Raw genomic sequence first — 15,053 nt, 5'->3', positions numbered from 1 at the left:
CATTTGCAAACGCATTAGGAAGTGGTAACCTATCAAGCTGGCTTAGCAACCACTGCAGTGGTGCAAAGCAGTGTCTTGTTGTTCCATAATAATACACACACACACACACACACACACACAGACACACTTCCTTTTAAGAGTACCACGGGTGACAAACACCCCTTGTCCAATTCCTCTTACATAGAAACATTTCAAGAGTCATTTGATAATGGAAGTGGGAAGAATCTCATACGGACCAACTCAAGGGAACAAAATGACCTGCCTCTTTCACTAAGAATACCATTTGTTCTGGCCAGACACAAAGGATCCCCACTCTTAGATATATGTGGGTTTACTTTCCTCCAAAGCTCAGACACCACAAATCCAATAAAAGTTTTCCATTGATCGCCGGAGTAAATATAGGAGAGAATTTGAAGCCTTCCCAGGACTGTCAAGTAGGTGGAAATTCAACTCCCTTGGGTGCGCAGGCAGGGGTTGTTTTGCCTTTGTTTTGAAGTTTTTAGAATCTGAAGAATATCCTTTAAACTTTTGTTTGGTACTGAGGCACTGCACTTCCTAAGAATAGGATGTTGAGAAGATCCCATTGCAAATGGTCACACATCTCTAAAACCTGTTTTTGAGAAGAAATATTCTGGAGGGAACAGCTGTATTAAGAGCAAATGTACACATCTTTGTTAATATACAAGCCACACTTTAAGTTGAAATTTAGTTAGTTGTGAACTATATGTGTAAAGTGTAATAAATACAAATATATTTAAAATTACCTTGTTGATAATTCTAATGCAGTACTAATTTAAAGGAATTTGCATAAGCACACACTATCTATCTATAATAAATATAAATATAAATTTATAAATATGATTTGAGAAAGAACAAGGAGTTGTGCAGTGAACTTTTTGTACTTGGGCTACACATAAATATACAACTGAACCACAGGGATAAAAAACAGAATGGAGAGGTAGCAGATCCACACCCCTTTGGTTAGATCTCCTTAGGCTTAGAAGAAGTGTGTTGGTTGCATTTATTTTGTCATTAACAATAAGAGAAATAGCAGCTGTAGAATACCCTCCTTGAGGCTTGTCTGGGCCTCTTATCCTCAAGCTGCCAGAAAACTCCCTTCTTTATTCACCCAGGCACTGGAATTTTAACCTGTGAATGTTGCTTTGACCATAACGTTTCATTGCAGTTGCATTGTATTCCCATGTCTTAAGCTATTGTGGACTGTCCTGGGATTTCAAAACGGAGAGCAGTAGATAAGATATTTTTAAACAAACCAATAGTATAATTAGTGTGGCTGTTCCCATCTCCTCCATTTTCCAGCAACAGTTGTGCTCAGTGGCAGAACGTGTCATGCCAACGCTAAGGCATTGAGGCAATTTCTGCAGCACTTTGATTCAGCAAGGAATGCTGCTTTTAGGCATTAGGTGCTGATGTGCCATCATTGCATAGCTACAGGAATGCATTAGGCTAAGAAAGAAGCAAAGCACCTGGTTATTTTAGACTGCAGCAGTCTATTTTTTGTCAAGGGTTGCATTCCACTGGGATTAAGCAAGCAGGGGGCATACTGTATACCTGCGGTGAGCAGGGCCAGAAACAGTGGTGTGATGAATGTTAGCCGCTTTGAGACTCCTTTGGGTAGTGATAAAGCGGGATATCAAATCCAAACTCTTCTCTTCTTTGGTAAAGCCTCTTGGTAAGAGGAGATGGAGAGTACATATAGGGTTGAGAACGAATGCACAGTCCCTTGTTCTTTTGGGGATGGTGTTCATTCACATGAATCAGGAAGAACTTGCTCTCTAACCCCAGATCAAGGTCTGAAGGCACTTGGTGCTGCATCCCTACCAGAGATAGGCAGATCTGGGTCTCCTCACCAGTGCCTGGGCAGGGAGAGAGGGGGAGAGAGCAGAGAGAGAAAGAAAGAGAAAGAAAGATACTTGCTGGAAAGCTGGTGGATACTGGCTTAAATTCCATCACAGAAGCTGGAATATAAATGAAATAAATTAAGTGCAACCCCCTGCCTTTAAAGTTGAAGTCTTTGACTGTGGAAAAATGATTTATCAAAATACCATACTTTTATGTGATTTAGTAATTTCTTAAGTATATACCGAATCCTATTTATACCCCTAGCTATTGTTGCTAGTACCTACCTACCACCATGGGTAAAATCAAACCTTTGCATTTCTGGCCAATAACTTCATAATACAGCTTTGAGTAGCTGATGGAAAGGACACCTTTTCCCCAGTGTGTATGCTCAATTGCACCTCCTCCACCATTAACTGCCCCCAGAAGCCCCTGGTAAACTCCCTTACTCCTGTCACGTTCCAGAAATATTTGTATGTGTTGTGTTTTATTCCATTAATTAAATAAAAACATTTCACACACACACACACACACACACAAGAAATTCCAGAAATACTTCAAAGGGTTCCAAAATACCACACCGTAATCACTTCCAATGTATATTGCACTGAAGGATACCCTGAAGAACTTTCTGAACTGGAAAACAAACAAGCAAAAGATAACTATTGAAAGAAAGCCTCATTTTGCAGAGCTCTCAAGATTTTAAATTGCCTAATGAAACCTATAGGAAAAGAGTCTGTCTTCAGAGAAAACTATGCTGCTCTCTCATTGCATTTCAGAGTTACCTCCGCCAGTAATCGTTCCAACACCGTGTCCCAATGCATTAGTTTCACACATTTGGAAATCGAAGGGCCAAATACTAGGATTACTCTGTCCACAAATGCTGGATTACAGCTGTTTCAAATTACATTCACAGTATAAAGGCTCCATGTAATACAGGTAAGGGAGACCCACAGGCAGTGAGGGATTAGGCAGGCTCTGCTGATTTCCCTCTAGTTGTGATGCAGCATGTGTGCCTGAACTGCTCGTACAAACAGAGGAGATGCTTTTCCTGGAAAAGGCCCTTCCTGAATTATGCATCCTGTGATGGATCCACAAGGCTAGAGATGCATGCTGCCCAGTAAACGCAGAGAGTTGGGAATCCACAACGATTCAATAAGTGGTTTCCAATTATCCTCATTAGCTGTCCAAGGTCACACCATATTTTAACTGATTTATTCTATTTAAAAAGGAATACACATAATGCATTTGATCTAACTAGAGGTGAGGTAATGACGATTTGTGTTTTAACCTCCTGCTCAAATGTCTACCTACTCGGTTTGGATTGCACCACCAGCAAAATGCCAAGTGTCAAATATCTTGGGCTACTAAGGATAGAAAATTTCAGCATGACCAAGTTTTGACCAACCACTTATAAAAAGATGTTTAGAGGCAGGATTTAATGCTTGTACCACTTGCATCTCTCCCACACCCACCCTGAGGAACAAAGGAGACAAGAAGCGTGAAAGCTGGAGTAACAGTACAATCCTAACCATTTCTACTAAGAAGAAACTCCAGCTGCACTGAATGGGTCTTACTCCCAGGTAGGTGGGAACAGGGTGGTAGCCTAATTATCTGAAATTGCTACAGGACAGGTTATCTTACTTGGATGAGTTTTCACTTCCATGGTCCAAGAGCAGCAAAACTCCAGTCATAGCTTTTATGGTAATTGTTGTCAGACATGGCTACATTTCAAGATTTCCTACCTCAACTTATTACCTCCCTAGTATAGTCAAGTGAGCAAAAGTAGAAAAGTTGTATTTAAAATACACTTGTCTAAAATGCTGGTTTCTACAAATTTCTCATCTAGATTATATTTTCACAGCTCTAGTATAATAAAAATTGATCAGTAATTTCGATTTGGGGCAGCGGTGGGGCAGGGGATTGCTCTTTAAAAAATGACCAGGCCTGAGCAGAGTAGACAGGGAATGACACCAGACCAGATTTGGGTCTCCAGCTGTTTTTGGACCACAATTTCCATCATCCCGGACCACTGGTCCTGCTAGCTAGGGATGATGGGAGTTGTAGTCCAACAGCTGGAGACCCAAGTTTCGGAAACCCTGTTTTAGGCGATAAGAGGCCTTTGTCTCAGAGAGATAGTAAGCCTCAACCATTTCAGGTGGGGAGTCTTCTGACTGAATGCTCCTTCCTTATCAAACAGTAATTCCAGACAGAAAACTAGTATGTAATGAAGGTTAGGTTAGGTTAGATTCCCCCCCCCCCATCATTTTCTGTGTGCCAGAAGATACAGATAATGGAAAATTCAGTCATGTGACACACAAACCCCAATATGAAGTGGCAAAGCCCTGACACAGATTTACTGCCTCCATAAAAGTTGCAGTCCAGGAATAGAGGAGTGTCTCTCTCACACAAGATATGAGCCTGGATACAAACAGCCAATTAAGTGGCATGATTAGCACTTAGTTGTTCCGGACTGCCCATGACTGAATGCTCACTTTAAAAAAAGCACATTGATTTAAAAAGAACAGGAGACATTGGAGAGAAAGGTTCTAGGGTAGCTCCTCTCACTGCTGCCCATCTTCTGAAGTGATGCTGTCCAATAAGTTTACCCCCCACCTGTTCCTTTGTGCAGACAGGACATGACTGAGCTACTTTCTCTTGACTGTTCGTAGTGTAGGCAGCTGAAAATGTTTCCCACTTGGTAGCATCTGTCCAACTGCTGAAAGGCAGATTTTGCATTATAGGCACAAGCGCAGCCCAAGCATATACAAAATGGGAAGAGAAGAACCATTTTGGGGGTGAATGGCAATGAAATAACCTTCTTGCGCACGGCAGCCACCGGGGGATAGAGAAGACATGGATAGAGAACAAGAAAGAGACAGATGGGGGCAATGTGATTCCAGGGTAGGCTGGCTTCCACTCAGAGCTTCAGTGAGATGCTTCTGGGGTGATGTGTGTGCGCAAATGTGCAAGCATAATGCAATTTGTGTTTGTTTTACTCCCAAACAGCATGGTAGTTCTGCTTCCCCCAGGCCTTTGATTTACAAGAAAACAAACATCTCTTTGCCTAACAAAGGCACAGGAAAAAAACAACCCCTTTGAAACAGTTTAATTTTACAGGCCCTGAAGCAATGTCAATAGAAAGCCAGGAGCAAAAAAATAAAAAAATATATTAAAGGGGGGGGGGGAGAGAAATCCAAAGTAAAACAGAACACACAAATGAGCTTTCAGGTCTGTTTGAACATGGTTACAAAGGGCAGTGTTCCAATTAACTGAAACTTACCTAATTAGTATTGCATCTAAATGTATCCACTGTGGATTTTCTCACAACCTGCATGTTTAAAAACGCAGGACAAATCTGCAGGTGTGGTATGATCACACTCCTGTTTTATAAATTATAGGCATACAGTTTCAGCATCTACCATGCTACTATGTAAAAACAGCATTGGAAATTATGTTTTTTTTATTTACACACTTTTAAAACATTGTTTTCACATTTTGTTCAGAGTACAGTAGATAAAACCAGGAACAGCCCCCCACCACACACACACATTTAACAAACACAACTTCTAACAAAAACTTTCTGTCTCTGAGGTTGGTTTGCCTCTAGTTTACTTAACTGGGGGGACAACACAGAGCAGGAGAGAAAGGTAGAAAATCAGGTATGATTATTCATTTATTCCACATACTATTTAATTGTAATAAAGTTTCAAAGCGGTTTACAAATATGAGAAAGTTCTTGTTGTGTTCTACACAGATTAAACTGACAGCAAGGAATAAAGATGCAATACTGAAATGTAGTGCTTTGCCCCAGGTTAGTAGTTCTATGTAAAAAGGTAAAGAGACGACACTGGGGTTTATTGGCAGAGGGAGCCGGTGTACAGCTTCCGGGTCATGTGGCCAGCATGACTAAGCCGCTTCTGGTGAACCAGAGCAGCGCACAGAAATGCCGTTTACCTTCCCACCGGAACAGTACCTATTTACCTACTTGCACTTTGATGTGCTTTGAAACTGCTAGGTTGGCAGGAGCAGGGACCGAACAATGGGAACTCACCCCATCACGGGGATTTGAACCGCCGACCTTCTGATTGGCATGCCCTAGGCTCTGCGGTTTAGACCACAGAGCCACCCACGTTCTATGTAGACCTGTTTAAAATAATGGCCATGACTAACTTCACTCCGTTAATTTCAACAGGTCTACTCTGAATATAACTTAAGCACCATCTACACTACACCGTTGAAACAGTATCATACCACTTTTATCAGTCATGGCTTTCCCCAAAGAATTTTGGGCACTGTGATTTGTTAAAAGTGCTGAGTTGTTAGGAGACTCCTATACCCCTCAGAGCTACACTGCCCAGAGTGGTATGAAGTCAATCCCTCTTCCCAGGAAACTATCAATGATAGGGGACTAGAAGTCCCCTAAAAACCCTCAGCACCCTTTAATTAGATCAGGGTTCTTTCAGGGAAGTCTTGGCTTTTTAAAGCGGTATGATGGTGCTTTAAATTCATAGTGCGGATAGGGCCTTAGTTGGATACAAGCAAAGATCACTAGCAGTAGTGTAGTGGAGGGAGAAAACAGGAGAGCACAGCTCCAGGGCTTCCTGCCCCCCAGAAGGAGCAATGGCATCATCAGTCAGAGCACCAGGCTAATTGAGGAGTCCTTGCTCTGGCAAGTGAATAAAGTGCTAACAAGGCTTTCAAGTTTGCTTGTGGCAGGTAATCACTGGCAGTAAACAATGAAGAAAACAATACATCAAATACTGTATCTGAAGAAGTGTGCATGCACACGAAAGCTCATACCAAGAACAAACTTAGTTGGTCTCTAAGGTGCTACTGGAAGGATTTTTATTTTATTTTTTTGTTTTGACTATGGCAGACCAACACGGCTACCTACCTGTAACTGTTTATTTTAGGGAGTTCATACTTCCTGCTAGCAGTTTAAACAGCAACACTTCTTTTCAAGCCTTGGTTTCTAATTCAGCTAAATCACAAAGGTTGCATTTCAGCCGGCTGAAGGTCTTTTGTTCAAGCTCAGTGTGTTCTACAAGTTGAACCTGTCAGAAGCAAGCACCACCCAGTTCAATGGTGGAAACTATTCATAGGGTTACAACCACACTGATCCTAATAAATAGACTTTTATGCCATGTATGTGTGCATATACACAAACTGTGTGTGTGCATATAATGTTCTCTCTCTGTGTGTAATACAAGCCGTATGGATCATTGCATCTGCCTACATTTTTGGATTCTTCTTGGGGAAAGCCATTGCAAGCTCCTGCACTTTGGAACTGACCACTTGTTTGAGGTACACTTGAATAAAACATACATAGGTTCAGGCTAAGCAAAGGAGACTTGGAAATATCACTAGTGTAGGCAGATGCATAGAGGAAGCACATCTATTTTACAGGTGCTGAAAAGACTGGACACTAAATTCTGCTGAAAGTGATGAGGGTTGCTGAACTTCTAAAAACCCAAAGGATTGCAGCAGGTTCTTTGCGGCATTTGGCTTCCTCCTCTGTCCTTCACATTAAGGGGTCTGATGCGCACACCTCTCACCACGAGTCTGCAATGTGATTTATTTTCTGCATGTGTAAAGCCCTGCTCTAAGTATGCAATCTTGACATCCAATTCAGTTTACATCAAGGAATGAGAGCTACCTTCTCAGTGCATCTGAAAAATTCTTTTGTTCTACTGAATGCATAAAGAAAACTCCCACCACAAAGCACACGACTTTCTTCAAGGATTACATTGCTTTGAATTAGGTGTATGATCTGTCAAAGTGATGCCCTTCTTGCAATATATAGCAATAACAACCTGGAGTAGGAAATAGTATCAAAACCGGAAAACTATTCAGCAAAAATTAATTCTTATTCGATACAAAACACAACATCTGTTTTGGTTCAAGCATTTTGTTCTGATTTCATTTGTATTTAAATGACATTTTAGACTTAGGCAATTCCCCCCCCCCCCGGCCAAAGTTGAATACTGAAGACTGCAGTCTCCTGTTACAGTTCTTAGCTCAAGAAGACTGTACACCATTGCTGCACTTGGTCTTGTAGATAGTCATAAAACATTGATTTTCATGATTCAGAGTAGGTTCAGTGATGTAAATTGCACATCCACGTCTTTTGTCCTGGTTTCTTAGTGACGGATGTTATGTCTTCTATTTGGACAACAAAATACAGTACAGCAGTTTCACAGAGCAGGAGGTACAAGTTTAGCAATGGGAGTACTTAGGCTACAGTTCTTTCAAGATGTGGACATACAGAAGATTAAGGCCCAGCTAAAGAACGTAAGAAGAATTCTGCCGGATAAGGCCAAGACCTATCTAGCCCAGCAATCTGTTCATACAGTGACCAACCAGATGCTTATAGGGAGCCCACAAACAGGGCTTAAGGTGGAAATGAGTTGTGGGTACAGCACTTACATCATGCATCAGGCCATGCGTGTACAACAGAATGGAGAAACTGTGGGCCCTCAGATGTTGCTAGACTACATCTCACATCATCCCTGACTATTGGCAACAATGGTTGGGGCAGATGGGAGTCCAGCAACACCTGGAGGGTCCAGTTTCACTGCCCCGGTGTACAATTTTAGCATGCCAGTGACATGCAACCTGGAAAGATGCCCTGTTGCCATGCTAATGATGTGCATGTGGGCCGGCACACATTGCAAATGCATTTAATGAAATAGGTGCCTTGCGAAATTATCTTATGGGCATGTGCTTTGAACACTGCCCTGCATCAAGTTTACAAATCAGGCTTTTGACACAGGTAAATTGACAGTCAATCGGGGGGGGGGGTTACATGGAAAACCCTGAAACAGAATAGCTTCCTTACTCATTATTTCCCAACAATTATAAAAATGCTCTGTCAGAATAGGTGCAATGCTCTACAAAATTCACTCTTGGATAGAATGTGTGACTCATAAAAAGTGCTTTGAAAGCTAGCCATATTTTTATCTCTCAGAGTAATTAACCCAGTACTGGTGAGAAAAAAAACCGATAAATCAGAATTTCTTCAGATTATATATATGGTAGCTAATGGTAGCTCTGGACAGTTTTGCATCAAATGTGATCTAAATTTTTGCAAGCTATGGCACACTGATTTATCTATAGGGGTTTTGTCCATGAACTCGGCAGCCAATGCTTCTTGGACCAACAATGGAAACTCAAAAATTGTTAAGATTCCTGTAGCTGAATTGATATCAACTTAGGTTCAGCTTGATTGTCAATAGGTGGCACCTCCAAAAGCCAATGCACCCTAGGAAGTAATTTGTCCTTATCCACCCTAAATTTCAGTTGTACAGAAAGCAAAATTGTTTGCAAAATGCAACCTTCTTCAGCCATTTCAGGAGGGAGACTCCTAACCACAAAAGACAGAAATAACTCAAACATGTGCAATTGTAGTTCATTTGTATAGCTGTACATATTTTTTTTGATGAAAATATGAGCAGGGAAACCTTCATGAAAGTAGGCAGACACTGGCGAGGCACTACAAAGATATATAAGGGTTTACAAAAGGCTATGGTTACCACATAGTAGCTAACCAGCTTAGCATCTTACAAAACTGAAGCTGTTTTTAAATAAATAAATGCTGTATCTAGGATTAGCTCCCTTTCCACTTTGCATGACAAGTGCATACCTCAAATGTGTGTGTTTCCTGTAACAGAAGTCAGACCAATTTTTTAAAAAGGCGTATTTCTTCTTGAGACCAGTAAAGTCTAGAAAAGTGACTTAAAAAATATGTTGGGGAGAATTTCAAATTGGTGTATTTCAGCACATGGACCAAAGGGCCCTCAAGCCGCCTAATAATGAACATCCATTTAAATCTGCTTTAGCGGAACAGAGCACACTGGCAGAAACAGCCAAGTTTAAGTTAACTGCCTAACCTCAGAAGTTACATGTTTTGATATGTAGTGTTTTGGTACACATATCAAAGCACTAAAACCAAAGTTTTCAAAACAAAGAACAGATATGGAGCAGGAAAGAATTAGTGGAATATGCAGTATTCTTCTGAAAATTTTTATTTCCTCTGTGGAATTCAACTAACAAATCCCTGAAAAACCTGAGACTGTACTGTTTCTAAATGATAAAAGCTACAGATACACACTTATGTGTAAGAGTAAAGATGTGTGTGCCTCCTTTTAAAGGGAACATTTCAAAATTTAAATAAGAAATCAAAGGAATTAAGTTGGGTAGTACCAGAGTCTGCACTCCTGTCCAACAAATTGCACTTTTATTCAAATAACTGCACATTTTTAGATCTCCGACAGTCAAGGACTTGTTTTTGTGGAAGATTGTGCAATTCAGTCACACACTCATTTAATAACCATGAAAGCTGGATTCCGGGCATGGGCTAGAATTGCAGGTGAAGAAACTGTTAAAATGAATGGAAGAACATCTGCTACAGAAGACCCAATGGCTTTTTATGCCAAAGCAGTGATGGCGGTGTGTAGATAACACAGCATGTTTTTGGCTTCTGGAATTAACTAATTTTAGGAGTGCTTGACACTCTTAAGATTACTTTTTACAGAGAGTGCAAAATGCCCAAGTTAAAACTGGCTACCTGCTTCAGCATCATTTATTCTTATGGGAAGAATAATATTCTTATAGAAAAGAGTTAAATATCTAATTTTGTGCTCCATGTTTGTCAATCTGAAGTGGATGCCCCAATACAGCAGATGAAAATGATTGGTCTTGAAGCGTGTGGAATAACAATGAGACCCCTGTCACCTCTTCCCCACCTCTACGCCCCATGCAATCACTTTGAAAAAGTTATCAAGCCATAAATGGGGATTGCACTGATAAGCAGCAATACCTATTGCAAAACTCAGAGAGGAATTCAAAGTTTAATCTGATCTGTTTAATGGTTTTGTTTCTTTTAAGCAGGAGGAAAAAGAATTACAATCCTTTTAATATTTTCACAATGTTAAACTAAAACTGAGCTCTAGGCTACATGTGTAAGTAAATCTAGAACACAAAAAAGGGTTAAATAAGATTTTCTTTAAAGATACAAGAACTGAAGCTTTCTTTACGTTTAACAAACTCCACAGAACAGATACTGCAAAGGAACAACCCCCACACTTTTTTTTTAAAGTGAACATTGTCCATAATCCACATGAACTTTGAGTAGTGTTTGCTCGAGAGCCACCTTGAAACCAACTGTGCACTTGTAACAGGGCTAAAGAAAGGGTTAACAAGGGGAAAATAGCATCTTCGTTATTAATCTGCAAAAGTCTTGTGTATCAATCAGAATGTCCATCAAATGCTATGCTAGGATTTTAGAAGGGAAGAAAGTGCATAGCGCGGCAGCAGCTGAAGTCCATGGTTTTTTTGTTTGTTTTTTTAAACTCTTCATGGCAAATGCAAAGAAAATTGTCTCGATTTCCCCCTCACGCCGATGGAAAGGGAATACTTCCTTAGGAAACAGAGAATGCAGCTGGAAATTCCATTGCCGATTTCAAAGCCTTGAGTACAACACAGAATGGCTTCTCCATATTGAACTTTAGAATGTTGGAATATCTCAGATTTACTTCATTACAATTTGCACTGTTGCAATACAGGCCCAGCCTCCATCACTGGCCTGAGTGGGTACCAGAGTAAATACAATTCAGCCTGTAAACCAGCAATTTACCTTCAGCACAAATGGAATAATCGGTGCCTCATCTAAACTACTATACCCCACAAACTTTTTTTTAAGAGTGACATCAGGGTAATTCACTCTTTGGGTGCCTTAAATTTAACCTTTTTGTGAAAGCATAAGACAACACAACCTCCCCCTTCCTCCAGCAGCCCTCCCTCCCATTCCCAACTATATACCTAATTCCAAATTGCTAGTGGAGCTTTTAAAACTGGTTTGGGGAGCAAAGACTCCACATAGGGCCACCGCCATTAAATAATTCTTCTTTCTTACAGAATCTTTGCCAGTAGCTGGAGGGAAACAGACACTGCCATTTTCTCACCACTGCACGCTAAGGATGGTGCAGTTTGGCTCAATGAGATAAGACAGACCACAATACAGAACTGGAGCGTTAAAGAACAAATCTGGAGAGTCCCAATTCTAAGCAATGCATTTCATCATCATTTGCTTTGCCACAGGTGATGGGCAGAGGCCTTCACTGAGAGCTGCATAGTCACAAGGCTGGAACAGCCCGTTTGATTATCTCCTTAACACCACTGGAAGTGAGGCATACAAACTCAATTCAATACGGGGTGATTTTCCTGGTTGTTCCCCCAATATCGTTACTGAATTCTGTTTGCTACAAAATGTCCTTTACCCCCTCAATATAAGTCTAACTACAGAAAGTCAGTCTGTAGGATCCGGCCATGGCTACTGTGCTGTGAAATTAGCCTTATTTGATCAATTAACAGATACCTGCACTTAGCAAAAGGCAAACAAGAGCCAATCGGGTTTTGGCCGATGGGAAAACAGTCACAATGGTTGGCATGTGGAATCCAAACATACTGCTTCAGAAATGTTGTCGATGCTGCGTAGAAAAATGCACACCGCTTACTGCTTGTTCCAGGAATGGAGCTAACTTTAAAGCAATTATCATCACCATCCTCCACCTAAGTGAAGAAACAGCTTCCCTGTAATGTGTTTGATAAAAAAACGTTGCCATAAGAATCTGTCCCCTTCTTTTTGACTTCCCAGAAGATGTTCCCACCCAGAGAGATTCCCTGATGCTGGTGACGCTACCTAACCTCAGAAGACACGCGTGAAGATGGAATGAGCAACCATTTAGGTCTTCTAGGTTCAGCAGCTACACTGCCAGCTCCAAGCAGAGTTTCACCCCTTCAAGGTTAGCTAGAAATGAGGATAAGAAAACCAGGCTATTAAGGGTACTTTCTTCCAGACAGGTGTGCACACTGCAGTCTTTTACATCAGTTTCTACTCAGCTGCTGGAAGCTTACCAGCATAAGGCTTTTTTTTTCATTTTTTAAGAGCTTGACTCCTGCAATAATAGAAGCCTTTAGAATTCTGTTAAAATCCACTAGCCATGCTCAAAAATATTTCTTCATGGTTTTTGTTTTTGTTTTTCGTTTTTAATATGGTGGCTAGTAGGCACCTTAACAACCAGCCAGAAATCAATGTCAATCACCATTAACCCCTAAACTACAGTACCAGGATGGTTGGCTAAAGAAAGGAAATTGATTGGCTGTAGTCTGAAACTTGCCCAGTACAAGGTGTCTGGCTGACTTTGTCCTAAATAAGGCTAACATTAGTGAACTAAGAGAACGGCATTTGGTTGTAGAGAGTCTTGCAACTCAGGAGCAGCCCTCGCCAATGCGCTGGCATGACCGCCCCACTTTCCGGTCCAGTTTCACCATTTTCATAATGGCTTCTTCACGCCCACGTCCCATGTGGTCAAATGTGCAATCGTGCTGTTCAGGCAGGCGATGCAACATACAGAACACGTAACCTGCAAGGACAGAAGTGGGGGAAGGAGAAAGAGAAAGAAGAGAACACAGCATTAAAACCCAGAATACTATAGAGCAACAAGACCGCACACATCTAGGGCTGCAGTTCACGAACTGTATACCAGTTCAAACTGGGCTCCACACAAATTAATTAATTAATTAATTAATTAACAGTCAAATCCTCCTGTGAGCTCACAACTGGAGGCAGCTATCTGTTGCATCTCCACACGATTCATGGCTCTAGCTTTCCAGTCAGTTTCTGTTGGGGCTGGCCACTTTGCTGCATCCAGTGCAAAAAATATTGCTAAGGGCTAAACTGACATGCTTGCATTTGCACAATTAGCAATTTTATAAAAAACAGGCATGGGGAAGGATGATCTAGAGTGGGATCCTGGCACAGAACATAGAGCGGCTTTAACCTGCTTTGCCTAGATCAGCCTCACTGTGCCTATTATTCGTACTGGGAAAGAACCTACCTATTTGTTCTAATGGGAACTTTGTGTTCTAAAGCAAGCAGCAGGTGTGGGATTCCTGCCCCAGATTGGGACTGCAGCATGGGGAAAGGGTTAAAGCCCCTTCACTGTCAGGGTATTGGCCCAGACTGGGGCCTCTACACCTTCAATTTACGTCATCCATGAAATTGCTAATGGCATCTCATCTAGTTTGGCCCTGACTCACTCCTGACAGAGAAGCTCTGAAGACTAGTGATTTATGCAGGGACAGGATGGGAAGGAATGCTATTCATACTCCTACACAGCCTACCATTAAACGTTTACAAAGAGGGACAGGGGTCTCTGTTATCAGAAGTGAGAAACTAGGATATAAAACTGTTGATTTTTCCAACTGGGAAATGAGCCTCAGAGAGCAGGACTTCTCCAAAGTGATATTCAAACTGCCATATATGCCTTAGAACCATCCGTAAAATTATGCAACCGAAACGAGAATGAGTATTGTTTACATACAACATTTTCTTGTGCCTTTTGCATTCAAGTCCACTGTTCACACACATAAATTATGACTGATCACATCATAAGGAAGTTCCATTCTGCTTTCCACACTAGATCTAGTTTTATTTTTATTTTTTTACTAAGGAGATAAATCTGTGCTTGAGCTGAACTGTACCCACTTCAGATTGCAGGTAGGTGCTCTTAAAAAGCAAAACAACACCCACATAGAAAACTAGATGCCTGGACTATGTGAGATTTATGTGAGAGAGAACACAGCCGCTTGGGTACCAATGTAGTTGTTGGACCTCAATCAGTAACATAGCAACTGTGTTTCTGAGAAGTCTTCAAAGGCAGTCCCACAGTTAATGCATTGTTGTAGTCTTGACTTGAAGCAAGCATGGCAACCCTAGCCAGACTAGTAAACTAAGCTAGACAAGATGTGGGAGTTCATGGTCAGTTCTACTGATATCTTCTTCCCGTCCCCACCCGCCCTTAAAGGCAGCCATGTGGTAAATTATGGAACCACAGTAAGAGTAGGGGAGTTTTTCCTGATTCAAATAGTGACCTCTAGCTGCTGTTCACAAGCCTGCTGGTAGCCAGTTGTCACTGTGATAATGAATTTGAATATGGGCTTCGCCATGCCACACTGCAAGTGAGTGCCTCACATGACTGTTTCTTCATACAAAAATCTCCAGGTAGGAATGTTGCAGCATGAGAATAGCAACACTGAAGGAAGGGTAGGCTGTACATTTTAAAAATAATGTAACTATCCATAATTAGAATGAACATGATTACAATAAAACTGTTTGTGAGAAGTGCTGG

The 15,053-nt window shown here is 41.2% G+C and overlaps 1 protein-coding gene across 1 annotated transcript in view; it reads right to left on the bottom strand.

Annotated features, from left to right (window-relative positions):
• Window positions 1-10,704: 10,704 nt before the first annotated feature.
• The window catches only part of ZFAND3 (zinc finger AN1-type containing 3), a 135,274-nt gene continuing 130,925 nt past the window's right edge, over window positions 10,705-15,053 (bottom strand). Inside the window, exon 7 of the mRNA XM_033144576.1 lies at window positions 10,705-13,286. Coding sequence (XP_033000467.1) covers window positions 13,132-13,286 — 155 coding nt within the window. The 3' untranslated portion in view covers window positions 10,705-13,131. The remainder of the gene's footprint in view (window positions 13,287-15,053) is intronic.

This window comes from Lacerta agilis, chromosome 3, assembly GCF_009819535.1.
Source record: "Lacerta agilis isolate rLacAgi1 chromosome 3, rLacAgi1.pri, whole genome shotgun sequence".
NCBI classification, from domain to species: domain Eukaryota; kingdom Metazoa; phylum Chordata; class Lepidosauria; order Squamata; family Lacertidae; genus Lacerta; species Lacerta agilis.
This window is presented reverse-complemented; position numbering and strand designations above follow the sequence as displayed.